General features: G+C 42.9%; 3 protein-coding genes across 5 annotated transcripts in view; all 3 read right to left on the bottom strand.

Annotated features, from left to right (window-relative positions):
• Positions 1-12,107, bottom strand: part of mcc (MCC regulator of WNT signaling pathway) — a 73,943-nt gene extending 61,836 nt beyond the window's left edge. Inside the window, exons 1-3 of the mRNA XM_028972670.1 lie at positions 11,894-12,107; positions 9,026-9,270; positions 8,376-8,602 (exon numbers count right to left, since the gene is read on the bottom strand). Coding sequence (XP_028828503.1) covers positions 8,376-8,602; positions 9,026-9,270; positions 11,894-12,018 — 597 coding nt within the window. The 5' untranslated portion in view covers positions 12,019-12,107. The remainder of the gene's footprint in view (positions 1-8,375; positions 8,603-9,025; positions 9,271-11,893) is intronic.
• A 2,160-nt stretch (positions 12,108-14,267) lies between these two features.
• On the bottom strand, positions 14,268-21,821 carry rcl1 (RNA terminal phosphate cyclase-like 1). 2 transcript variants are annotated; one of them, XM_028974673.1, is made up of 10 exons: positions 21,637-21,821; positions 21,208-21,279; positions 20,915-21,090; positions 20,709-20,783; positions 20,294-20,418; positions 20,084-20,209; positions 19,837-19,993; positions 16,435-16,538; positions 14,724-14,898; positions 14,268-14,558 (listed from the first exon to the last, which is right to left on the bottom strand). In XM_028974673.1, the coding sequence occupies exons 1-9, from the start codon at positions 21,764-21,766 to the stop codon at positions 14,745-14,747; spliced, it is 1,119 nt and encodes a 372-aa protein (XP_028830506.1). In that variant the 5' UTR covers positions 21,767-21,821; the 3' UTR covers positions 14,268-14,558; positions 14,724-14,744. The 2 variants fall into 2 exon arrangements, with proteins under 2 accessions (XP_028830506.1, XP_028830505.1); XM_028974672.1 differs by lacking the exon at positions 14,268-14,558 and having other exon boundaries at positions 14,610-14,898.
• A 1,370-nt stretch (positions 21,822-23,191) lies between these two features.
• gng10 (guanine nucleotide binding protein (G protein), gamma 10) lies at positions 23,192-25,120 on the bottom strand. Of its 2 annotated transcripts, none has more exons than XR_003749277.1 (3): positions 25,007-25,120; positions 24,021-24,214; positions 23,192-23,468 (listed from the first exon to the last, which is right to left on the bottom strand). XR_003749277.1 is itself a non-coding variant. In XM_028974676.1 (3 exons), exons 1-2 carry the CDS (start codon positions 25,085-25,087, stop codon positions 24,089-24,091), a joined length of 207 nt encoding a protein of 68 aa, XP_028830509.1. In that variant the 5' UTR covers positions 25,088-25,120; the 3' UTR covers positions 23,192-23,468; positions 24,082-24,088. The 2 variants fall into 2 exon arrangements, 1 of the variants encoding a protein (XP_028830509.1); XM_028974676.1 differs by having other exon boundaries at positions 24,082-24,214.
• Positions 25,121-26,726: the final 1,606 nt, after the last annotated feature.

Raw genomic sequence — 26,726 nt, forward strand, 5'->3', positions numbered from 1 at the left:
ACATATATAATGTTGTGTGTGTAAGGGGTTGACATTTAGTGCAATAAAGAAGTGTAATGTGCAGAAAGAAAATAACCTGTATTTCACTGCATTTTCTATCAAATACTGCAGCTCTAGGGTCTGAGACTCTCTATCTATGTAACCCTCTCACAGAAAACCTGCAGTGGTGTTTCATCCAATTGACAGACATGCATATTTTCAACAATAATTTGGTGTTTCATGGTAACTGTCTCTCTGTCTTTCAAAGCTTGTGTCAGGCAGGAAGCCCTCATGAAGATAATCACACTTTCAGTCAATCTCTTCAGCAGCAACCGTGTGCAACATACTGATAAATGCCACAAGGATGCACGTGTCAGGGAACGCTGAGTTTTTATTAAGTCTTTCTGAACACAACACGTCAAATGCTCTTCCGCTTGGGCGTAAAGGCTCTGCTTTCATGGGGAAATCAGAATCTGATGCTCCTCATCCGGACTTATAATTAATATAGCTTGCCCTCCAGGCGAAATGAAGTAAACTGAAAATATGTGAGGGAAGCAACCCTGCAGTAGGCATCTTAGATGGTGCTGCGAATCCACAGCTCTGTATTTAAGCGGCCATGGGCCTGCCCTGCTAAGACCTCTCATTATTCATTCATGAGCCCTTTTTACTTAGGGAGTTCTATCACAATTTACTTCAGTGACAGTGATTGGACAGGATTGGATGGATCTAATTAGGAAGTAAGAATAAATAGCATAGTAGTAGCGCAGCATCTAGTGCACCATAGTTTGCATAGTCCTGGCATTTTGATTGGCTGAAAGGAATCCTGAGAGTTATTACTTCTCACAATGATGCGCCTCTGTTGTACCTTTTCCAATATCATCCCACCTTATTGCCTGCACTATCATATTATGTATAGCATTACACACAACCAAAATAAATGCAGTGATCAGTTGCACACATGCATACGTGGTCCGGTTTCACAACACAGTGACCAAAGCAACCGGTTCTGGCTAGGAGCATGACTGTGACATTATCTCCTTCTTTCCTGTATAACATATAGTAAACAAACAGAGACACAAAACGCTGAACACTTACCATGCTGCAGGCATCATCCAATAAAACAGATTAGCCTGCTGGCCAACATTTTACTGCAGCAAATGAACACAACAGGCTCTTCTTCAATCTGCTCCGAATCACTGAAGAATCTTTTATTCGTCACCTTCTCGGTGAAGTCATCTTGATGGGACCGCAGTAAATGTGGTAAAGCTGCAGAGGCTACATTGACCGACACGGAGCAGTAAAAACCCCTCATCCATTTTACAGGCCGACTGTCCATTCTACTTTACTTACCTCAACAGCCCTCTCATAGGCAAAGATACACAGCACGGCTCTTCATTTCCGAATCGGTACGACCCAGTAGTCGAGTTGTAAAAACGAATCAGGGTGGGTGGGGAATTTTACCGTTTATTAGGCATATTTTGTGCTGATGACAGGGCATATGGTGGGAGACCAACTGTACCGTTTTTATTGTTGTTTAAGCAAAACATAATGAATATACTCTACTATCCTAAAACAACATGCATGGTGTGGATGTTACATGTCAGATGCTCAGATTTGCTCCCAAAGCAGTAAGGTTATGAATTTTCACTCAAATACTAGTGTGTGCGCTGCACTCTGATTGTAGTCTGCTCTCATGGGTACAGTCAAAGTGTCTGCTACAGTAGACTATCTGATAGCTCCTCAATATGATTAATGATGTTTTTAAGGCGCTTGCACACAAACGCTAAACAGAATTTTATCACTACGCGGCTTTGAGGGTGGAACTAAATATTTTTACACTGCTTTCTTGAAACGAAATGACAAACAAAACGTTTTTTTATTGGGCTGTTGCAATTAATCGTATTCAGACGTGGACAATATTGCATTGATGCAGTGCAGAACATAATCGATTACATCATAATAACGTTGAATGTGAATCTGAATGTGAAGGTGAATTTCTGTTGGCGGTATGCCGAAGTAGGAATGGAGGGAATTGCATTTCACTGTTTATATTTTAAGAAAGGTTTTGACGTGCAACTGATTTTACCCAATTTTTACCCAAATTAATACTAAAAATAATGTTAATAGGTATAAAACATTAAAATAAATTATTGTTCTATAACTCAGGTCTATAGTTACATCAAATTGTTTACAATTACAAATGTTATTTCATTTAATCTTGACAATAAAGCCTTGATTGAAATTCGACGGAGGCCTTATAGGAAAGTTACGTATCAGTATTATTATTACTACCACTACTACTTAATAGACTTTGCTACACAAGTAAATTATTGTGGTCTAGCTCTTTTCATATTAAGACACATTATTACCAACTAGGTTTGAGAAACCGTTTTTTTCCTTCACTTGTGGCCCTGCCTGGGTGGATGGCACCCTTAGCATGTGCCTCTATTGCCTGTGCCTTATTGCATTATTTGGTACTTTACTCAACAGACCTATGCATTAATTCATAAAATGGCACAAGGGATGGCCGGGAGGATGTTCATTTAAAAAATTTTATTTCTGGGGGGGGTGACATCCCTCCCCACCCCTTCTCAACTCGAGTACTGGTATAATCTGCATATAGCACAGTGTAATGTGCTTATGTCGTTTACAATCTACTGAATTAACCACATTTTTTTCTCTCTTCCTATGCAAATGCAGCAGCATTAGCTCTTTAAAACTCAAGAAATCAGTACCATCTGTGGCTATCATTCGCAAACTACTTAACATTTTGAGTGTATGTGGGAGTAAATTGGAGAACCCGGAGGAAGAGACCATGCAAACTCCACACGAACAAAGCCGAGAAAGAAACACAGAAAGAGGAAAACTTCTACTGCCAGCCCCCTGGGAATTTCATCGCACCCATTCACAATTCTACTATGCCATACATAATGGGAAAAAAGATGCAAAACCAAACTAGTGTCACGTGCGAGTAGACTGTTTCATGGACAGAGGCCAGGCATCTCTCCTTGGGAAATGCCGCCAGCATGGAGCCCGTTCTGCAGCTGGCAGATAGCTGCTCCCCCGTAAGTGTGTCTCAGAGCTGCATGAGCTTTGATATGAGAAAGCGCTGGGCCACCTAATTCAGGCACCCAGCTCCTACCGAGATCTGAGGAAATGTGCGCTGCCAGCGAATGTTAAACATCTATCTTCTGGGCAGCCACACTCGCAGGGAGACGAAAAAAAAAATCTCAGATGAAGAAAATGTAGAAATGCTGTTCCTTGACTCTCAAAACCACATGCCAACAGGTCTCATGTGAAATTCTGATAAGCAAGGCCAGAAGTTGCCTGACTTTCCCTCCCTGTACAGACCAAGGCCGGCCATCCTTCAACACTTTTAGGAAGCTCCGGATTTTGCATTCAGCACACAGAGCATCGCCGAGTAGCTTTTTATCTTCCAGTGAGCGAACCAGCAGCACGAAATCACACTGAGAGTAAAAAACTGAGCGTACTGAAGCCTGAGGGACCACGAGAGAGAATACAGTGTTTAATGTGTATGTACAAGAGAGAATGCGTACACATGTGTACACACAAGTGAAAAGAGTGTGTGTGTCAGTGTGTGCACATCCTGTACGTACATTCCTGCATCTCCCCTCCTCCTCCTGTCTCTGTGCTGAGGACATTCAGCAGATCCTCCTGCCCTTGCCCTCATCCCGTCTCCTGTCTTCAATGCTTCCTATACGCCTAACAGCCCAGTTTCTTCTCTATAAAGCACAATTCCCATTAAAATTGCTGACCAAGCCAAAAAAGGACAGCTGCACTCCATGAATGTGGAAAAATGTCTAATGGCTGTAACGTTAATTTGTGCAACGCATATTGATTTACGCGCAGAAGTAAAAGGGGTGCTAAATATGAGAAATGGTCTATTTGGTTTTTAATCTTCTCTCCCCGGTCGGGGTCTGAGGTGCCCTGAAAGCTACTGACCCCAGTAAACGTGCAGAGCCCACGCCCGTTACTCACGTTTACAATATGCCACGAGCTCAATTCATCAGAGCTGGAGAGTCACACACGTTACCCTTTCTTAAAGCAGGCGAGCCCCCACATTTACATGAAATCCGATCGCGCAGTCAGGCTTTCAGTCCCAGCCAAAGACCTGGGGTCAACCAGCAACTTGGACAAAGCCGCTACACAGCATTTCAGCGCCACTGGGGGTATAGTGAGCTTTTCAGGTCACCACAGAGTGGCATACAGCAGTGCTCTGTGCAGTGGTTCAGCTTCAAAATGTGAAATAATGCTGACTTCCCGTCGTGTTTCAATTTGCTGAACTCTGGGACGGTTTTCCATAAAGCGATATGCCAAACGTGTGCCTCAAAAACCCCCCAAAAATAAAAACATGTTACGATCATTTGGCAGAGGCCTTTATCCAAAGTGCAGATAATTCTCTTTGAACGTTACTGTGGTGTTGTTTTTTAGTTTGCAATTATTTAACATTTATTGGACCCCTCAGGTCAGACACACATTGGGTCTTGAGTTTTTTTTGTCCAAGAATTATGATGCATAATTAATCATAAGGGGTCCTGTTTACACGGTTGGGGTCCCTGGCTGCAAAAATCTCATTAAACCTAATTTTAGTTCATATCATTAACACGTACTTTGAAATGGTCAAAATAAAAGAAAAACAAGAATGCATAACAGTGCTGTTTATTTAAAATAATATGATCGTTTGTATGATCTCATGTGTACACAGTGTTAGAGGTGTAAAGGAAGAATTGTTCTGGTAGTGTGTCCGGAACCGTCGTGATTTTGAAGGTGTTGCTGTCGAACGAATTTCACCAGTCTTACACTTCACACACTTCACCACAAACCCCATGTTGCACTTCAAAAGCAACACGAGCACAAAGCACAAGCAACACAAACTGAAACGAAATCATGACGCAGCCGCATGTCCCCAAAAAAGTGGACATGACACCATTATGGTGCACTGTCAATCTGAACACATAATTAAAACAACACAAGGGACAAGATGCAAGCGCCATAGGCACCGATCAATAACCTCATCCTTGCCCACCAAGCAGTCCAATCCACACTAACAGCTCCATCAACAGTAATGAACACAAGGAACAAGCGAGGCACGCCGGTGTGAGGCTCTGTCGACAGCGACGCAATCTCACCAACAGACGGCCGGTCCCGTGGATGGAACCTTTTAGTATAATGAGGCCGATAATGAGATCATAGCAAACAGCGTGTGACTGACAAGCATGAATCCCCTCCGTGATCGAGAAGGAGGATTTAGCTGCTGTGAGGGAACTGGCTGCATCTTGCCACGCTCAGCGCCTTTTTCCTCTCCTCTCCTCTCCTTTTTTTTTTTGTTTCAATGGCACACTTAAGGTCAGTTTTCCCCATTACATCAAGAGCCACCTAAAAGCCCCTGGTCTTTAAACTAAATTGGACCTTGACAGAGCGTCCAGGAGACCCTCAGAATGATGGTTCCCGAGGGGGGATGAGGTGCCCCTCTAAAAGTAATGAGGTTTTCGTGCCGAGTCCAGATAATGCACACAGAATGGCAGGAGTGATGATGAGGAGGATCCCAGCATGGCAAACCGCGCTCACACAGCAGCCCTTTGTTGGCCGAGCAGTTTTAAGCCATTAAGCGTTCCAGTGAGAGGCCGTGCCGTGTTATCGGTAGACGTCAGGCGTGGAATATTTTAAATGGTGCCATTAACCCAAAGTGACAAGACATCTGCTGATCGCATATTAGTCACAGTCACATTCACAGTGCTTTTATAACTCTTAACCGGGCAATTATCCAATCACCTTGTGAATTACACCAGCTACTGAGAAACGATTCTCAAGGTGGCATCTTATGAAGACACTCCCCCAGACACAAAGGGTGGAAATCTGAATCCCCAACTCCACTGAACACCGAAGTATTTCGATAAACACGGGGTTAGCTGGCAGAGCGCATCCGGAAAGTCGTTTCAGAAGGCACTTCCCTACACCCCCCCATGGACCTGGGCAGGATTCTGAGCCTGAAGCTATTAGCTGGTTCAGTGCACAGCTACTATGAAAGCACAGCAGTTCTTTTATTCTCCCAAGGAACTGAACGTTGCAATAATCGTGAACAACAAAACATGGCGACTTCTTTCAAAATTGATAAACGGTTTATCTGGGCAGTCCGGAGGGAAGGAGGTGGGAAATGAAACATACAGAAAAAATGCCCTTTCAGTCTAAATTTGGCAACAAAATGTTGCTGTTTCATATAATATGACATTTATGAATTTTGTTCTGTGTAGCACGGAAGTGAAATTTCCACTTAACTGGCTGATGAAAACAGGGTTCCTCCAGAACATTCTATTACTTTATGTTTCAATGGCTTTGACTAATGATTTTTGATCTTTGTCATCTCAGCCAGCTAGGTACACCATGGCCAAAAAGAGGTGCTGTTCAAGCAATTTATTGGGGTATCTGGAAGTATGTTTTGGCATAAGAATTGTGTTGAGGGCAGAACGAATTTGTTCATGATTAATCTGATCAGAAATACACACACAATCAAACAGTTGGAGCAGTGGTGGCCTAGCGGTTAAGGAAGTGGCCCCGTTATTAGAAGGTTCCCGGATCGAATCCCGATCCGCCAAGGTGCCATTTAGCAAAGTATCGTTCCCATACACTGCTCCCCGGGCGCCTGGCATGGCTGCCCACTGCTCACTAAGGGTGTTGGGTTAATGGCAGAGGACACATTACACATTTCACCGTGTGCACCGTGTGCTGTGCTGCTGTGTAGCACAATGACAACCACTTCCAAAACACAGAATGTATGCACGTCACTTCAAATGACAGCAGGACTTCATGAGCTCCCTGTCTAAATCTCTAGTGTGTCTGCAAGGCTTCAGGATTGTGTCTGTGAGCCCAGAGCCATTCATCTTCCATGAGAGCCACTCGCAATACTTCACCTTTCCTTGCTATTTTCACAGCTATCCACCTATGGTTATGTAAAAAAATGGCAGATGACACGTGTCTCAAAAAGCAATGGCTAGAATATGAGGTGAATTCCAAACAAGTAAATAAACATCAACTAAACATTATGTTGTATTCACTATCTGCCCTCTGACTCTGTTGGTCATTATTCTCCATTTGAGCATTTGGCTTCTAGCTCACTGTCAGGCCCGGCGTCCAGGTCAGTGTGGCTCTGAATGATTTATGGAATCCATAAAGCACCCAACGTACCCCCGAAACTCGAGACATACCCGCACATTAGAGCCACAATAAATAATAAATACGGATGCCTTACTGATTACAGCTGATCTGTGTTGGTGAGTGGGTGGCTGTCAGTGGGGTATGAAAGATTACATTGTCACACGGTGGGAAATGGGACTTCCCATTTGTTGCAATGCACAGGCACAATAAGGCATGATACCAAGCGCCATATATACAAGTGAAATCTGTTGGCTGGAAAGAGAAGAAAGCATATCTGCAGCTAACTACCGATTAGTACTTTCTTGTCTCCATGCATACATTTTTTTTAAAATGCTGAAATGTGTACTTGTGGACTTTGGCAAGTGCATCTGTATGTGTGTATCACTGTTCCAACAATCGCAGCAGTCATTCCAACAGCTTTCTAATCTTGACTCAATCTAAACTCTGAACAATGTCCATTGTAAAAAGTGCCAACCAAATAAATATGGATTACAAGAATGGCCGAGCCCAAAATAGCCCAAAGCTCCCTTTGTTAAAAATGATTTCCCAGCACAAAACTTTATGAACCACACCTAAGCCTTTAAGTGACATATTATTACATATTAATTATATTATTATATTATTATAATATAACAAATCAAAACTTAATTCTGAGTCTGTTTAAAACTGTGCTCACTCTCCCCAAAATGATCTTTTTACTATTCCTGATCTTACATTCCTGATACATTTTGATGTGAAATTATTTTTAAAAATTGGTCTTGATACAGTCACCACTTCAATTCCATTGAGCTACTGCCATCTGCTGGACTGAACAAAAACTGAACATCTGCAAAAACCTGCTCTTCATCAACAACATCACCAACAATCACTTGAGCCCTGAGTAAAATCTTAGTGTGTGAGGAAACGGAGGCCATTCCATCAATGGAATTCGTCAATTTTCGCTTTTATCCATCATTCACCAATTTCATAAATCCTCGAACACCGATTTATACTCTTTTCAGCACAAGAGAAATTTTCAAATTGGAAAACCCAAAGGCAAAGTCACTGCTCATCATTACGAATTATATAGTTCATTTTGGAAAATGATCAGTGAAATGTAACTGGCTGAAAACCATTGCACTGTTATTACACAGTAATAGTAGATTATGCATCTCTATTACTCAAATTTGCAAAATCCTCATCAATTTAGACCGGTTGTTCCAGCATTTTCCTGCTCGACTCACCGTGTTGGCCAGCTCCATGTAGTTGCCCCCTATCGGGCCACAGCGGGCGCTGGCCTGGCACAGCAGCTTCTGCAGCACGGCTTGCTGCTCCAGCATGGTGGCCGGCTGTTCCAGAAGCTTCTGAAGGCTCACTGTCTGCTGCAGCTGCTGTGGCGTAATGTCTGGGCTCTGAAGGTCCCGAGCTCCAGAGTCGTACTCCCAGCTCTCCCTGGCTCCGGACAACGCCCCTGGGGAGAAAGCAACCACGGTTTAATATCAATGCTGCTGATTCCTTACTTCCACTAACGTGGAAAGGAAGTCAGAATGTATTCAACACGTTTTACATTTCGGGCAGACTCTCATCATGATTTTCAACAGAGCAACGGTAACAAAGAATTACAAAATATTTTTGGGCTAAACTTCAACAAAATAATATTTCACATTTCTCGTCGCACAAATAACATTCATACCGATTTTTTGTTCAGTTTCACATTGCTCATTCTATATATGAGATGAAAGCGATCAAAGGAGGTTAATTGTCAAAAGCAAACAAATCAAAAGATTACAGTTTGACAGTCGCTGCACATTTAACGAGTCTCGTGTATCGCGGTGGTCTTTGATGCTGTACGTTCACATCATTCGTGCGACCTTCACCACCGCTCATGTCTTACCCAGGCTGTTCTCGCTGCTGGTTGGCCAGGAGGTCATGTGCTCTTGGAGCTTCCTCTTGTCCGAGTCGCCGGACCTGAGGGAGAGGTGACCTTCCTCTTTTCGGATCTCATTAACCAGCTGCATGCGGCAGCGGGTGAAGTCCTCGAAGGAGATCTTTCCTCTCTCGTCCGCTCCCAGCTGGCCCATAATCTCAGCCACCGAGTCCTCCATGTTCAGCTGGCGGCACACCATCCGGAGGTCGTTTCTTATGGAGTGACAGTGACAGAAAGCGAGAGGAGGGTGGACAGGAGAAAGAGTTCACCTGATTGGTACTAAGCAAAAACAATGTCTATTAAAACTGTGTAATTCCCCAGAATGCAATTTCATCACTTTATAATATAATAAAGCTATCTGATTAGCAAAAAGAAAACTTTCATTAAATAACATATTTACATCTTTGGGACGATGGGGTTGGAAAAACAACCGTAAAAGGCTGTGCAATTCTGCTGCGCAATTCTTCTCGCCTTAAGCAAGGCATTTCCTGGCAAGGGAGGCGCATTATGCATCTTTATGACTTTGTAAGCACAGAGTAATTAGAGACCTCTGGTGCGATTACGGCAGATTGTTCAACTTTCACAGGTTTCTCTACCCCCAAAGCCCCTCTTCAGCTACAGCCTGACCGGCACACAAGGCATGTTCACATTTCAAAAAGCAGAGGCACCTCGGCCATAGATCCAGCTTTGATCTACTCTGCATTTCTTACTCTGCATCACCAACAAAGACATTCTCACAAACTTGGGTGACAATGCAGATGAGGAACGTCTCGCTTGAAACTTTCTTGTAAGTGTATATTACATTTCGTTTCATTTCACTGATGCTCTAATTTATAGGGACTCGGGGTTGCGATTCATTTCAAACATTAATTAATTGTGGTTATCAGGGTCACAGGGCAGTTTGTTACCCAATAGGGAAAAAAAATCTGTATAAAACAATGTAACTGGATGATGCGGATATACATCACACGTGCAAAATGAAATAAATTAAATCCCAATTTAGATACCAATGTACCTGACACCTGTTCTACGTGCAACATTCATCAGGGCTCACTATACCACTGTTTGTGGAACTGTGAAGAAATTCTAATGTTCTGGTGCTCCGTGCTAAAATGGATTTCTTGGTCACAGTTTCCCAGGTGCCTACATGTCCTAAAGTATGTATTTTAGGAATCTACCCAGATGGATGCACTTTATCTCATAATGGTAGACATACGCTTACTGCTTACTTCAGGCCAAACTATGTCGGGAAGAATGTTGTTGGCCCCTCTTTTGACCTTTAGTTCAATAATATAACATCAAGTCTGGTTCTAGAGAAACTGACCTACATTGTGAGAAAGAAGTCTTGTGAATTCTACAGGATTTGGAGGGTGTCGGGAGACTGGGAGGCAGGTATTGGAAAATATGTACATAAATATGGGGGATGTGCACTAATACATGTACAATATTCTTTTTTATTTAATCATTTAAATTTTATTTTATTTCTCATTTAATTTGTTGTTCTTGTTTGTTAGCTGCCATTTGATCTAGTTGTTTGATATACGCATGTTTATAACCACAAAATCTAAATTAATATGTTTAAATATGCTTGTCATAATTACCACGTTAATTGCAACGTTTCATTTGTCAATGGGTAGCTCATTAAAATGTATTAATGCTGCTGCATTTGAACACTGCCACAGGGGACGCACGTGACCGAGTATTGCTTGGTGCCCGTCCCAAGCTCGGTTGCATCAGGAAGGGTATCCGACGTGAAGCTTTTGCCATGTTGATCGTGAACAGCCAGACTGGCTGATGCACTGTGACGATCCCTAATGGCAGAAGCCGAAGGAAGAAGAAGAACGCAGCTGCGTTTGGGTCACTTCATGAGGATGCAAAATTCATCCAAGCCAGAGACAATTCTGACGTGATGATGGAGACCGACAGAGGACAAGCTTTATGGCAGTTTCGGGGGATGCATCTTTTAGCACATTTACATGATTTTTATCAGGAAACGTACGTCTGACGACCCAAACATGTGAGCGACGTGACTGGCATTGTGTCTGCGATACGCCTGCTGCATGTGGGTGCATCAGGCATGAACGCTGTGTTTCTGATTGTGATTAATCATGATTAATTGCAATTGTCGTAGCCATTTATGATCACTTTGGGTACGGTGTGATGTTTTGTTGAGTTTAGCTATTAGGGGGATGGTACACAGTGTGGATGGTGGGGGAACCACAGTTCTTACCGCAGCCATAATCCATCTCCACAACAGCGGTGTGTGTTTTAATGCAAATATTACTTTTAAAATAAATGGGAACATTACCAAAAATTGGAATTTGAGAACATTCAGAAGAAACCCCCTAAGTTGCTCCAGGGGGACTGTCTCTGTAACTACTGACTGTAAGTGGCTCTGGATAAGGGCGTCTGATAAATGCTGTAAATGTAAATGTACGGTGATCAATAAAAGTTCTTATTATTATTACTGACTATAACCATGCCAGTCGTGCAGGAATTGGAGGTACCGCGGTCAAGAAATCTTTTCCGCATTTTAAATCAGTACTTCCAGGGAACGACGCATCACGGTCGTATCGAGGCAGAAGAACCACCCTGCAAAGTATGGAAGTATCGTCGCAAAATAATCGGCATCGTGTCTCGTATCGATATCGTATCGTATGTCGCAGTTTTACGGCGTCCGAGAACCTTCACAGCCCGCCAATTCGCCGCTTAATGCACCAACTTCCACTGATGCTGCGAGGGGCTTTTATTCCAGAAGGAACCCGCGTTGGTTGAACAGAAAGTTAGTTGCGGGGAAGTTTAAAATGTCCCCGCCGGGCCCGTGTGCGTGTTTACCTGCTGATGTACCCGTCCCCGTCCCCGTCGCACGTCTGGAACAGGCGCCTCATCCGCTCCTCCTCGCCGGTGCTGGAGGTGTCACTGCTGCCGCCGCTGCTGGCGCTCCCCGCCGCCGCCGCCATGACCGGAATAAAGAAGCCCCCTCACCCCTCACCGCCCTGCGCTCCGCCGCGGGAAAAAGAGCAGGAAAAGTTGGAGCGGGGCTCCGTGCGCGGTTCCGGTCTTCTTCTGGCCCGACTGCGCGGTAGATGGCGCAGGGCCGAGTCTCCGGTGGAGTTTTCCACGCACGGCGCGAACGGACCGTGGGTGCGCGGTGGAAGGACGTGTATTGTACACTAATATGAGCACTAGTAGTATCATTACTACTTATATCAACAGGAAATAAGTTTTTATTAAATATGACAAATGAATATAGTTACGGTGTTATATATGTGATATACGGGATGCAGCAGTATAGAAGTTGCATGAAAGTTTGAGGAAATGCCTCCAGCCCAGTTGGACACACCATTTTATTTGGCACGCCTTGCTAGTACCGGGTTGGACCCCCATTTTGCCTTCAGAGCTGCCTTAATCCTCCGTGGCGTAGATTCAACAAGGTTCTGGAAACGCTCCTCGGAGATATTGGTCCATATTGACATGATAGCGTCACGCAGTTGCTGCACATCCTGCACATCCAAGACGCGAATCTCCTGTTCCACCACATCCCAAAGGTGCTCTATTGGATTGAGATCTGGTGACTGTGGAGGCCATTTGAGTACCGTGAACTCATTGTCATGTTCAAGAAACCAGTCTGAGATGATTTGAGCTTCATGACATGGTGCATTATCATACTGGAATACAGGGATGGACATGGTCAACAACAATACTCAGGTAGACTGTGGCTTTGCAACGATGATCAATTAGTACTAAAATGTCCCCCACACCATTACACCACCACCAGCCTGAACTGTTGGTACAAGGCAGGATGGATCCTTGCTTTCATGGATACTTGCTGAGCCTACCATCCGAATGTTGCAGCAGAAAGCGAGACTCATCAGACCAGGCAGCATTACCTTGGTTGTAACGAGTGGTTATTTGAGTTACTGTTGCTTTTCTATCAGCTCAAACCACTCTGGCCATTCTCCTCTGACCTCTGGCATCAACAAGGCATTTTCACCAACAGAACCGCAGCCCACTTGATGTTTTCCCTTTTTCGGACCTTTCTCTGTAAACCCTAGAGATGGTTGTGCGTGACAATCCCAGAAGATTAGCAGTTTCTGAAATACTTAGGTGCCCGTCTGGCACCAACAACTATGCCACGTTCAACGTCACTTAAACCACCTTTCTTCCCCATTGTGAAGCTCGGTTTCAACTGCAACGGGTTGTCTTGACCATGTCAACATGCCTAAATGCATTGAGTTGCCACCATGTGATGGGCTGATCAGTAATTTGCGTCATCGAGCAGTTAAGACAGGTGTGCCTAATAAAGTGGCCTGTGCAGCATCTGCATGTGCCCATGTGGTGCTTCCCACCGGTACATTTTGGGACAAGTTACCTCTGAATGACATTAAAAATGATCCATTCATATGATCCACCACACAAGCCAGGTTGGGAAGTGAAGAATGTTCTCCTGCCCCCCCGTGGCAACTGAATGTCGTCTCATGCCTCAGTGGGACCCTGTTTTATAATTATACATTTTGGCATAACTTACCATCTCATAGCTCACAAATTGGTTCCGTGAACATGAAAATGTAATGCAGGAGATGGTGTGAAACAGGATGCTGGCAAAGGAAAGGTGTGTGATAAAGCCACACAAACTGAGCGATGCATTTCTAGCACCTTGCAGATTCCATAAAGTACATTTAATAAAAATGTTTATGGTTCTTCTAAACCAACAAATTCACTGCTAACTGTGGGCACAATAACAATTCTGCATTATTTTTACAAGACCATTCATCAATTGACTCTTGTTCTTGTGTGCGTGCGTGCGGGTACCATGGGAGGAGTTGACAGAATGCAATACAGGAAGCAGAAGTTTCAGGAAACACATTATTCACTCTCCTTTCTTTAACTTTGTAACTGCTTTGCACATGATTGGTATCTTTGTCATGAGATAATCATTAACAAGTGCTCAACATAGGAATTTCAGAATTGATCAAAAGACCCATAAATAATTAAGTTTAAAAACTGGACATCGATCTAGGACACAAAACCAGGGTTTTTATTGAAACCTATTATTAATTTATCTGTAAATCACGATGGATTTAAGGTAGATATCAAACTAACATATAATTGAATCACAACAAAGTAGACTCTGTTCTTTCTGAAAACTGAACCTTGCATTCAGACGTTCTGAACAGCTTCATACAAATCAATCTGATTCACGCCTCCCAAATTTGTCCACAGATCAGATTAAAGGGCAGGTGGTTGCTGTGAGAAAGCACACATTGTACAGATATGTAGAGCTGTCTCCACACAGCTCAGTCACATTTGGCCTGTTTTGTACTGTCATCTCTCAGACACAGCAGACAGACTCTTCCAGCCTTCAGGACGCCGACATCTCAAAGGTTGGGTCTGAGTGTTAGCATGAAGAGTGACAGCCACAGTGCCACCACCAATCAGAAGAAGGGACTGGAGTGAAATACAGAATGCCACTCCTGCTGTTGCCAGTGATGGAACCACGCTTGGAGCAAAGCAGAAAAAGGAGGGGACATAAATCACACACACAAACCTACACATTATGCTCAATCATAACAGTGTATTTAATGGCCGTACAATTTTTCTTGCTTACACTTCATATCAATTGCCACCTTAAAAGAGTATAAAAGGCATCAGTATTTGAATGTACTTGTTAAAAATGCACAAGTCCTTATTTGAGTGTTTTGCTGATGTTTGTGTAGCCGGCGCCCACGCAGGTCATCAGCACTTTGTTTCCTCCTTTCATCTCCTCCTCATTTGGCTTCTTAACCTCAATCTTGAACATGATCTGAAAGAAGTCTCTGATGTGCCTGAGGAACTCGATCCTGTGGGACAGGGGGAAAGAAAAAGCAGAGGTAACCTACCGCCCTTAACATAAAACCATGACAACAGTGAACCCATTTGAGGGCTTTTACTGGCCACTCGATATGAAATACATTGTGTTTAAGCCATAAAATCAAAAAGAGCACAAATGAAAGAAACAGAAGGCTGTGCATTTCTTATTCCCCCCCCCCAATTGTTTCAATAGGCACAACAATCGTAACAATTAGTATTTTAGTATTTAGTTACTTTTTGTAGCAGTTATACATGGATATAAGCACTAGACAATGAGAGACTGAGGGCACTATCTTCAAACTGGTGCTAAACAGCACTGTGCATGGGGTTTACTTGCTAGTGTGAGGTCAAAAGCATACTCAAGATTTACATAAATAGAACGAATTTCTATTTAATTTCTAAATAACTGCCTGGCAGTTATCTGTATCTTTACATTTACAGCATTTATCAGACGCCCTTATCCAGAGCAACTTACAGTCAGTAGTTACAGGGACAGTCCCCCTGGAGCAATTTAGGATTAAGTGTCTTGCTCAGGGACACAATGGTAGTAAGTGGGATGCGAACCCGGGTCTTCTGGTTCACAGGCGAGTGTGTTACCCACTAGGCTACTACCACCCTTTTTAGTTTGGTGTGTAATCATTCCTCACGTTCTTAACATGATGTTTCTGTAGCTGAATGATTCACACTTAAACCCACGCATGTCAATAATAACATATTGATAGGCACGGGTTTAATTTGTGTGGAGAAAAAAAAAAAAAAAAAATCACTTAAGCTCATGTTTCCTAAGGATGCCTTTGACCTCAAAATAGCAAACAAGGACGGTAGTAGCCTAGTGGGTAACACACTCACCAGTGACACTTAACTCAAAGTTTCCCCTTTAACTACTGATTGTAAGCTGCTTTATAGATAGATAAGGGCGTCTAAAAGAATGCCACAAACATACATTTAAACAAGTTTAACCCATGTGTCAGTGATAGCCTGGACTTTTTTTTTTGAATGGACAAACAAAAACATTGCGCAACATAGAAATGAATGGGGAGCAAGCATCAACCTTGGGAGTGAGATTACGCAGCAGGACAGGAACCCTTGACCCAGCATCTGACGTAAAAGTTGACCGTAACATGTTCTGACTTGGGCTGAATGAATAGAGTCAGCCTGAATGAATAACATGTCCCAAACAGAAAAAAAGTGGAAGGCGAAGGGTGAAATCTTTCTGGGCATAATGGCTAAGGAGCATTGCGGAGGCACCGCCAATCTTCAGTTATCATAGTACTGTACTTGATAGGAACACAGCACCGGTACCATGATAACTGAAAATGGACAATTCATAGTCTGAGGGTCAGCTCCAGGCGCAAATATGGCAGAAATCAGTTCAGCTGAGCGTATTTTACTGTAGGATGTGAAAGAGGACATCAGATAAAATGTGGACATTCTTCACTAAAGAACAGTTTGCAGGAAGAATCTCCTGTGAGGAGGGAGACCTTTGGATGGCAAACAGCAGAAAAACGGGAATCCAGGTTACTCACGTGTATGGTGATAGGGGTCCAAGCAGCGTTTTGGACACATCCTGTTGTCCCAGTGTCATGTAGAGCAGAGCCAAGCTCTGATTTGCCGAGTCCACACAGCCACCCTGAAAACAGACAGAAACAAAAGAGTGAGGAGACCCTAGACCTGGTAGTCAGAAACGGGAGGTTTAATTCATTCTAAAGTAACCAACTCAGCATAATTTTTTTACAGAACTGCACTTTTCTCTTCGACATTCAAAGGAAAGTGGACACAGATCTCTGTCCAATTTGGTTATGATGAGCGAGGATGTTATGCTAATGTTCAATGGATTAAACAGATTAAACCCAGATGTGAGAAACATATTTTTTCAGTATATTAACCCTTCCAAAAACATTTTACATTTAAAAGCCATTTTCACTTAAATGGCTCTTAGTCCGACATATTTTGGATTATTTTGTTGGCTGAATACAATGTAGATATGCAACGCCTCCTAATTTACAGGCCATGTCGAGCCTTAATCATATCAGAGAACTGGAGTCACTTTGTCTTGACTGAAACCTGCAGTTTATCGAATTCTGAACTCAGTTTATAGACTTAATGGTAAGCAAAAGAGGCCAAAACAAGGCTTGACTTGTCAAATTGGCCAAGAGAGAAATTATAGACTATTTTATTAACCAATGAAAGTGCATCTGTAAATGCAAATGTTAACAACACACTTAATGTTAAAAAAAAAAAGAGATTCTTTTCTTTTTAAGTCAACATTTACTAGCATTTACTAAGGCAATAAAGCAACCAAACTACTTACTAGTAAAGCACCTCAAAAGACGCACCTCTAAGCAGTCCACACCTCTTTATAAATTCAGTATCACATGTTGTGATGACGAGAAACCTCTTAAGGGTCAGTTACTTGGAGCAAAAAGTACCAGGAAATCCAAAGTCATATTGCCTGCCAGCAGCAATGCACCATGGGTTTCTTAAATGACGGTTATATAAGTGGATAGCTGATAACTGAATCCTACGACTGCATAACACGTCTGAGTGACGATGACGTGAAAAGAAGGGGAGGGGAGTCTGGGGGTGGGGGGTTGAGAGAGAGAGAGAGAGAGAGAGAGAGAGAGAGAGGCCCAAAAATAAATAAATAAATGCACATGATTCTAGTCATATTTGGGATCCCATGGTATAATTGAAATTCAATTACACAGCTCACACTGAACGCTACTGTTAGGGCCACACCAGAGTCTGTCCCCTGGCCAGAATACGGCAGGGTGAAACTAAACAATCACGTATTATAGGGTGAACTGGAAACTGGCCTAGAATGTGTCAAACAAGTTCAATTAAGTTCTGATAATTCCTCACAATTTAGAACGAGTACAGTTCGATGGGAACATTTGTACAAAATGCCAAAGCATGCAAATATGGTAAATCAGTCTTAATAATTTAGTGTGATTTGCATAGCATAGTACACTCAAAAGCACAAAAACAAGTGCTTTTGGAAGCAGAAGAAAACAAAGGTTCACATTAAAAACTTACATGATCCTGCTGTTTACCCCAACAACTTTCTTAAAGCTCCCAGCCGTCCATGTTTACTACAGAAGCCGACTACAGGTACTGATTAACCACAGTACAAATACACAAGCAGCCGCTGGGTGATCCTGCGCCTGTTCCGAGCAGGGACACCAGTGCCGCTGTCCTCTTCAAACATTAACTTTTCTCCAAAAAGTCGTCTCCTCGTCTCATGACCCCCACCCCACCTCTGCAGCCAATGAGAGGAGTTCTTTCCATCAAGCCTAGTCAGGAGCGCTCAACAATATTGTGCATTCAAAAACAAAATCAACAGATTCTCTTAATGTGACTCACATGCTCCTGAGACATGGCCGAGCCAAGGCAAACCGAAGTGGAGCTCCAAACAAGCCATTTCAAATTGTGCATGTGTGGGCATGCCCAGTTGTCCGTCCGAATGAAAAAAATAAACCATTGGTTGATTTTGTGCAGAAACCTTTGTTCCTACAAATGGGTGGAAGAAGGTGGCAGGATTTCTTTTCTCTCTCTCACTCTCTGCACACAGGGTTTTTTGAGTGCAACTTAATAAGAAGGTGCATGTTGACCAGCCATCTGGCACAAACAGGACAGCCCAGCGAAGTCCGCATCACAGCACTCTACTGTGTGCAATGCGTTCGAAAGAGACATCTAGTCATTTTACTAATTAAAACAATCAGTTTGGTTAAAGGCTTTGCTCAGGTCACAACACCGCATGTTCACTCTATTCTGGGAATTTCTGTTTGGTTAAAAACTGTCCAAACCTGACTGAGGAACTGAGAAATTAAAACGCTTAATCAGGTATTAGTATAAATAATGGTATTAATGTAAATAGTTGCTGCGTGGTTGCTGTAGGAGAGAGCACTTAATGCAAATTTGGTGTGTTAAAGAAACGTTTTGTATAAAGCAGCAATCTACAAATAGCAAATATTTGCAGAGTGACATCGCTCATTTAGGGTCAAATGGTATCAAAAGATTTCGAAGGATTGATCCTTCGGAAAGTAATTGTCAAGTACATTATTACACCGACTGACAATTAATAGAAGTTCATTGCTCATTACTAAAGCTAAACTGCCTATGCCATTAACTGATTGTAAAATCAGGTTAATTAAGATGAGTAGGGGTTTCGAAGTTAATTGTATAATCGATGCATCGCGATGCAGACGTGGACGACGTTGCATCGATTACATCATAATGACGTTGCTTGGTGATTTTCTTGCGGCAGTATAAAATTTGTGGAAAAAGTAGTGCCGGTAAAGACTGTGGCGGCCTGATCTACAGAGTACAGCGCCACTCTGGGTAGGAATTTCATGGTGTGCAGTGCGGCACCCAGCGGCCTTGTTCTTGCACCTCGGTCATTTTGTTGTAACTTTGACCGCTGCACAGAGTGACATTTTCATGCGAATTGAAAGGGGCGAGTGTTTTTTCCTGCCACTTCGAAACACACACACACGAAGCGGGAATGGAGGAAAAGCTGATTTTTATCTGCGTGTCCAGAGATCTACAACGCAACATTATTGTCTTACCGGGAGTTTAGAAAAACATGCATATTTCGTTGAGCTGAGCAGCTTCAGATTTCCTCCAATACGCAGTTCGCACTCAGCTGGACGTCTGAACCAGCTGCTTTTCTGCTCATTGTAGCACATCAAAGCGTCCACACACGTGTAACTCTTGTATTTGAAAACATCATGTGACCAAGTAGAAAATTTATTGGATGCAACGATATTGAGACATTAATGATTGTAATCTAATTGAACACCTCTACTAAGGAGTGTTGGGGCAATTTAAAGAAACTAAAATAAGCTTGTAGAACAAACAGCTGCCTTGACTTTCACATATCCATATACTTCTCAAACCTACTGTAATACTTTTACAACTGTACTCACTCTATAGACTTCTTCCAGGAGTATCTTGGCACACTTCCTCCCCAGGTCCTCGGGAAGTATGGTTTCGCCCTGCCCCTGTGGATTTGAGACCATTTCTGCACTCAGAAATGTCCCGTTCAGTGTCTCTGCGATCAGGGTCAGTCCAAAACCAGGAGACCTAAGAATACAAAAAAATACAGCATGATGCATGAGACAAGCAAAATTGGTCTTTAAAAAGAAATCTGAGATTAACATTACTGCCACCTACTTTCCCGAGTTGGCCCCCTTCATGTGATCTGTGTATATATAAATGTCTGGAATAAACTGGTTCAAGATACTTCTGGCTGAGTCGACAATTCTGTTTGCCATTTGTGGAGAAACCCTGACAGAGTATCTGGTTAAAGGCTGAAGTCAAGGCAACATCCAGCTTTGGTGGCTTCAGTGCACTCCAACTCTTACAAGCAGCTCAAAAGGATACGCTGTTCCTCTTATTCTTTTGATTTTGCCCGGTTCTGTCATCTGTACAGGACGAATGGTCCGGCGAACTGGACACGTAAAAAGAACTTCTCCTCCACCTCCCGGAGCCATGCCTCTCTTCGTGATCTGAACAGGAATTACACATTGCATTGTTTACATTATAAGTAAATAATAACTATAATAACTGTGATGAGATCATGAGTGTTTTTTTACGCAATGCTATATTTTGCATCTTTCACAAGCCAATGATGATCTTTCACAAGCATGATGTTTCCCAGTGTGAATATCATTGAAAATTGAGCAAATTCTGGAATTGTTTAGCTACTGTTTTTTGTTTCCATATAATACTGCAAGCGTTGCAATGTGAATTGTAAAAAAATTAACAGTCTTTCACTAAATATTGCTACACCATTCACCTTTATTTCCAGGCCATCTCCATCAATCCCAAATTTCTTCATAAGAGGAATAGCAGTTGCTTTCAGAAGGTCCACCTAGAATACAAAAAGTAAAATAAACAAGAATCTGCCATGTTTCCATTAGCAGTCCCAAAGATTTGCCTTTAACATTCAGTTACAAGATGTCCAAAAACAGTCGAAATTTTCCAAAAATAAAACGTCCTTACAGACGGGTCCTTCTGGTCATTGGTGACCCCTTTCAGCAGCGCCCGCAGGGGGTTCTTCATGAATGGAGCCAGCATGATGAGGGCTTCCAGGTAGTATCCCACCGACCGCTGTACATTACACTCGTGTTCTATGGTGCCCCCAAACAGTAGGCCCGGCTGGTAGAAGAGTACCGTGCCTGTAGAGGAAATCATGTTGCTTACATGACATTGGTAGAACTTGACCTGCACAGTTAGCAGATCCGTGTATGGTTGCAGTCTCAGACGTGGAAGAAATGGCACCGGATGAATTTTACCCGTTTGATTAATTTCGATCCGTGTACCGTTGGTGACCTTGTCCAGAAGTCTGATGAAGCTGGCTTCAAAATCTGTGACAGGGACGAAATCGAACTTGTTCAGCTTGTGTTCCTCACCAACACCGCCTCGTGAATTTGATCAAATTCGAACCGTTCGACTGGAGGAGTTCGGCAGGGAACGAAGGACCCCGTTATCATCAAATTACACACGACGCCCCCTGAGCCTGAGCAACCACCTGCTAGTCTACTCCACTGTTAAGTTGCGCGTCGGGCCATTACACCCACACGGGGCCATTAATTACTAATTACTCAGATTTTCACACCACGTTTAAATTTGACGCTGCTTGTGATTTAAACTTATGACGCCACCCGTACCGCCTGTCTCGGGAAACTACTCCCGAAACGCTCCGCGGAGTAACTTTCTCTCACCTCGCAGCCCCGGGTTGTCGTCTTTGGACCGTACGTGTCGGATCTTCACCCTCTTCCCGCTCAGCGTGGACAGGATCAACCTTTGCCTGAAGAAATTGCATCCGTCGTAGGTCAGCCCCTGACTTGCCATGTTGTTGTTTCTGCGTGAGCCTGCGGATCCACGTGTTTTTCGGGAGAGGCGTGGGGGTGAAAGGTCACCCCACTACGGCGGCCGCAGAGGCTCAGAAGAAGCAGGCGCGAAGGCGGGTCGAGATATGAAATGGTAATAAGCAGACGGCCTTCTCACCACACGATGTCGACAAATGCCGTCGACAACTGTGCGTTTTTGTGTACATGAACGCACGCACACACTCTACGCACCTACTCTTTTGTGGGTCTTGTCCGTTTTACACATGAAAAGTGGTTTAAAACCAGAGAAATTCAAACGAGGCTAAATGTTTTCTCCAAATCAGGGAGCTTTCGCTGTGATGGCAGCATTTCATACTCCTGGGTTTTCTTGGCCACCTTAAGTAAGACAACAGAGGCTGTTTTCTTTCTTTCTTTCTTTCTTTCTCATCATTCCCTCATGAAGTGGCTTTTGTTGGCAATACTGAACAAAGTGGCCGTGAAGGTATTAAGAGGCGATTCATCAAACATGCTTCACTTTCTCCTGCTACAAAAATATGAAATATGTCTCTTGCATTGCATCCTTCAAATTGGCTGCATCTTATTTTCCATAGATGCTCAGAATCGGTGCATCCAAACTTTTGGCTGGTAATGGACGTGGGCTGTCCATGCATGGCTTGATTTCATTTAGTAAAAAAAAAAAAAAACTTTATAATTATAAAGTCACAAAAAAAAGCAGACTTTTGTACTTGAAGAGAACCATAACACATCATGTTGTTGAATTGGACAAAATGATGAAAAATGCAGAACATTCTTCTTCAGACATCTTATGTTTCCACTTTAGCCTGAATGGCAGATTTTAGGCCAAAGCGGGAAGCCAGGACTTCCTCTCGTGATTGTCTGGATGACAGGAAGTGCCAGTCCAGTCTTACAAACACCAGCTTTTTGGAAAGTCTTTCTTGCCATATCAAATCTCTGCTTAAAGTAGTATATTAGATGGATTTGAGGTCTGAGATCAGCATTGCTTTCCCCCCCAGGTATTTTCTCCTTGGAAAAAATTAGGTGTATGAGGTGTCTTTACCGAAGGTGATGAAACCTCAGCCAGTCAATTAATATAAAACCATGTCAACGTAGCACCATTATTCTGAATGTGTCTACAATGGTTGAGAATTTAATTTCCATGTGAAATAGTATAGGGTAAAGCTTAGAAACTCAAGCTTGGCAATTAGTCTTCATTTTGTGCTCTAGCCCGAAAGAATGGTTTTATGTTTTTCCATGGCCACAGAGGTCTATTGTGATCAGTTGAGATTAATGGCTGTACTCATTTTCAAAGCGTTCAGAAATAGAAGGCTTTCAAAAAGAAGAACTCAGAAGAGCACTGAAGCTGATTATTTCATGGGTAGGAAAGTGTGACATCTTTTGAAGAACTGCATTTTTTATTCTTGCTCTTTGACACACATTAAATATGATTTTAATGCAATCCTACAAAATCAAAGTGTAATAATTAAGGCTGAAAAAAAAAAAAAAAACATTCTTAATTTTGGTTCATGTCATTTCCGTTAAATGGTTAATATGCAAAAAAAAAAATAATAAAACAGCATAGCTTCTACATTCAAAAAATATAAACATATTTGTGTTCCAGGACAAGTAACTTGTGTCCCTCTTTCACCCAGAGGGATAAGACAGGTCATAGGTCACGACATCACACCTTCTGCACAAGACATTCCCTGAAACAAGAAAAATAATTATTTAAAACGTATGTTTTCATTTCGTCTTCATGCGTTGAACATGCCCAAATAACCCATTCTTCCCTATGGAGGACAAAAACCAAAAAGATCAGTCTTTTTGAAGAAATCTTTCTTCCTAGACACGTGTGTGTGAGTAATTATTGCACCTCATCACACAATGCCTAGTACATACATACATTATTCTGCACATGTGTGTGTGTGTGTGTGTGTTCTATTCATATCCAGTTTTTGAAGGAACTGAAATATCTTGTGGTTGAGAACTATCCCGTGCCACTGGACTTCCTCTCCCACCCCTCCTTCCCTCCCAGACTTCCTGTTGATTTAGTGAGCCTGACCAGCTCACGGAAACTTCACAGCACCACAGTCATGCTTCCTGAAGCCAACACCGGATATGGACATAACTTTTGGGGATAAAAATAATCCACGCACAGCTGCGGCCGAAAAACGTCAGACATTCAGGTCAAATAAGCCTGAACAGCAGGAATAAAAGTTCAACCCAAGACCAAATGGCCCATGAAACGTGTAAAGTACCGTGGTTGTGATCGACGCTAGTTTGAAGTCCAATAAAACCCGCATATGAGGCAGGACCCACCGAAGGGCTACAGGAGCGAACAGGACCGCGGTTCCCTGAAGGGGTTGCTGCCTGTTGGCACGCCGACTAGGAGGGCATCTTTGGTGGCGTTCAGGAGGCAGTACTGCTGAAGCTCTGCAGCAGCTTGAGAGACCTGTGAGGAGGAGCAAGATCGAGATTCTGTCACGATGGAAAAGAAAACAGGAGCTGCTTATCTGACAGTGAAATTGTCCGTATGGTGAAGACAGGACACGTTGCCACTTCACCTGAACTTGAACCCGAATTGCATGGAACGGCCATTTCAAGGAGCAGCACGGTGGAGAAATTACGCAGCGCGCTTCCCTGTAATCATGTCCCACCCTGGTCTATTCTGAGCTCTGCGCCGAGTCCCTGGACGGGTGTCCCCAACTTTTCCAAAGTCAATATGATCAACAACAAAAAAAATAAAAAATCATCAACAAGCAAATAGCACTGACATTAAGAAATATGAATTGCACATACACTACGCACCTACTCATTTATGGGTCTTGCTTTTTTTTTTTTTTTTTTTACACTGAAGACATAGGACTATGAAATAACCCACGAGAGGTTATGTAATAAAACCAAAAGATGTTTTCAGGCTCTCCAAATCAGGGAGTTTTCGCAGTGATGGCAGCGTTTCATACTCCAGGCTTTTCTTTGCCACCTTAAGTTAGACAACAGAGGCCGTTTTCTTTCTTTCTATCATTGACTCCCCCCAAATTTCCCAAAATTAATATGATAAAAAAAAAATTATCCACGAACAGTAACAGTACTGACATGATCTTGGACATTTTTTTTTTTTTTTTTGTGAGCCCACTTCACATTTAAAACACAGAATTTAGAACTGAGTGAAACAGGTTCCAGGAACAAATCGGCCCAGTTCAGGCCACTTGCGCACTGAGCTGAATAAACGGCGTTTACTCACTTTAATGCGCTCCACGCTGGCCTCCAGCCGCAGCTGCTCCACAAGCCGCCGCATGCTGGGCAGGTTGGAGTTGGACGACATCGCGCCGCGTTATAACGCCGCGGAGGCCGCTCGGCTGCTTTTAAAAAGGAGGGCGGGTCCTGAACGCGGCGGCTGATCTGAGGTCAGTGGCCGCGGCGGGGCGACGGCGCACCGTCCCCCGGTGTAAGCACCCCAAACAACGCCGAGACCGCGTTTAATCTCACTCTTTAAAACGATACTTCACAACGTACAAGTACAGGCTAAAGGTTTGGACACCTTCTCATTCAGTGTGTTTTCTTTATCTTCATGACCTTTTACATTGGTAGATTCTCACTGAAGGCATCAAAACTATGAATGAACACATGTGGAGTTCTGTACTTAACAAAAAAAAGGTGAAAAAAACTGAAAACACGTTTTATATTCTAGTTTCTTCAAAATAGCCACTGCTTTGCACACTCTTGGCATTCTCTCGATGAGCTTCAAGAGGTCGTCACCTGAAATGGTTTTCCAACAGTCTTGAAGGAGTTCCCAGAGGTGTTTAGCACTTGTTGGTCCAGCTCACCCCAAACCATCTGGATTGGGTTCAGGTCCGGTGACTGTAGAGGCCAGGTCTCCACTTTTTGTTAAGTACATAACTCCACATGTGTTCATTCATAGTTTTAATGCCTTCAGTGAGAATCTACCGATGTAAACGGTCATGAAAATAAAGAAAACACATTGAATCAGAAGGTGCTCCTGACAGGAGCAGACTGATGTCCTGCCAACTATCCGCCTACTTAGCGGAGGACAGGTGAGGAAGGAGGCGCACAGTTGGCCTGTTGTAAGGAGCAAAAGAATTAAGTGCTGCTTGACGGTGGCAAAATCCCTGTGGCGGAGCATTGCGTGGTGAAATGCATGAGAACATACTATTACCAGTATTCACGGTTCAATGAAAGTGAAAAGTGAGGTGATTGTCATTGTGATACACTGCAGCACAGCACACAGTGACACAACAACATGTGTGCTCTGCTTTCAACCATCGCCCTTGGTTTTAATTAATCAATTGGTGTTAGTAATAATATGAAAAATGAAAAGCTAAAACCCAACCAAATTATGTTTAATACATTGAAATGAATTTGTTTCAGTGAAAACAGTGAAGACAGAAGGTCAAAAAGATGAAAGTTGTCACCTATACAGAAATTTAACAAATTTACTGCAAATACAAAAATATTGTATTGTATATTATTGTATGTCTTCCATGAGCTTGAAGGACTGCATCCATGCAGTTAGACAAGGATTCATACAATTTATTGATGAAGTCAATCTTGATGAAGAAGTCTTGCATGCCTCCCAGATTTCATCAATATTCTTTGGTTTCGTCTTTCATGCTTCCTCTTTCATCCTACCCCACACATGCTCAATGATGTTCATGTCTGGTGACTGGACTGGCCAGTACTGGAGCATTTTGATCTTCTTCACGTTGAGAAACTTTGATGTAGAGATGGAAGTATGTGATGGAGCACCATCCTGCTGCAGAATTTGGCTTCTTTTATGGTTGGGAATATAAAAGGTAGCAAAGATTTCTTGGTATTTCAGACTATTGATGTTGCCTTCCACCCTGCAGATCTCTCGCACACCCCCATACTGGATGTAAGCCCAGACCATGATTTTTCCACCATCAAACTTCACTGTTCTGGATGAATCTCAGATCCATGCGGGC

Source organism: Denticeps clupeoides, chromosome 3 (assembly GCF_900700375.1).
Source record: "Denticeps clupeoides chromosome 3, fDenClu1.1, whole genome shotgun sequence".
Taxonomy (NCBI): domain Eukaryota; kingdom Metazoa; phylum Chordata; class Actinopteri; order Clupeiformes; family Denticipitidae; genus Denticeps; species Denticeps clupeoides.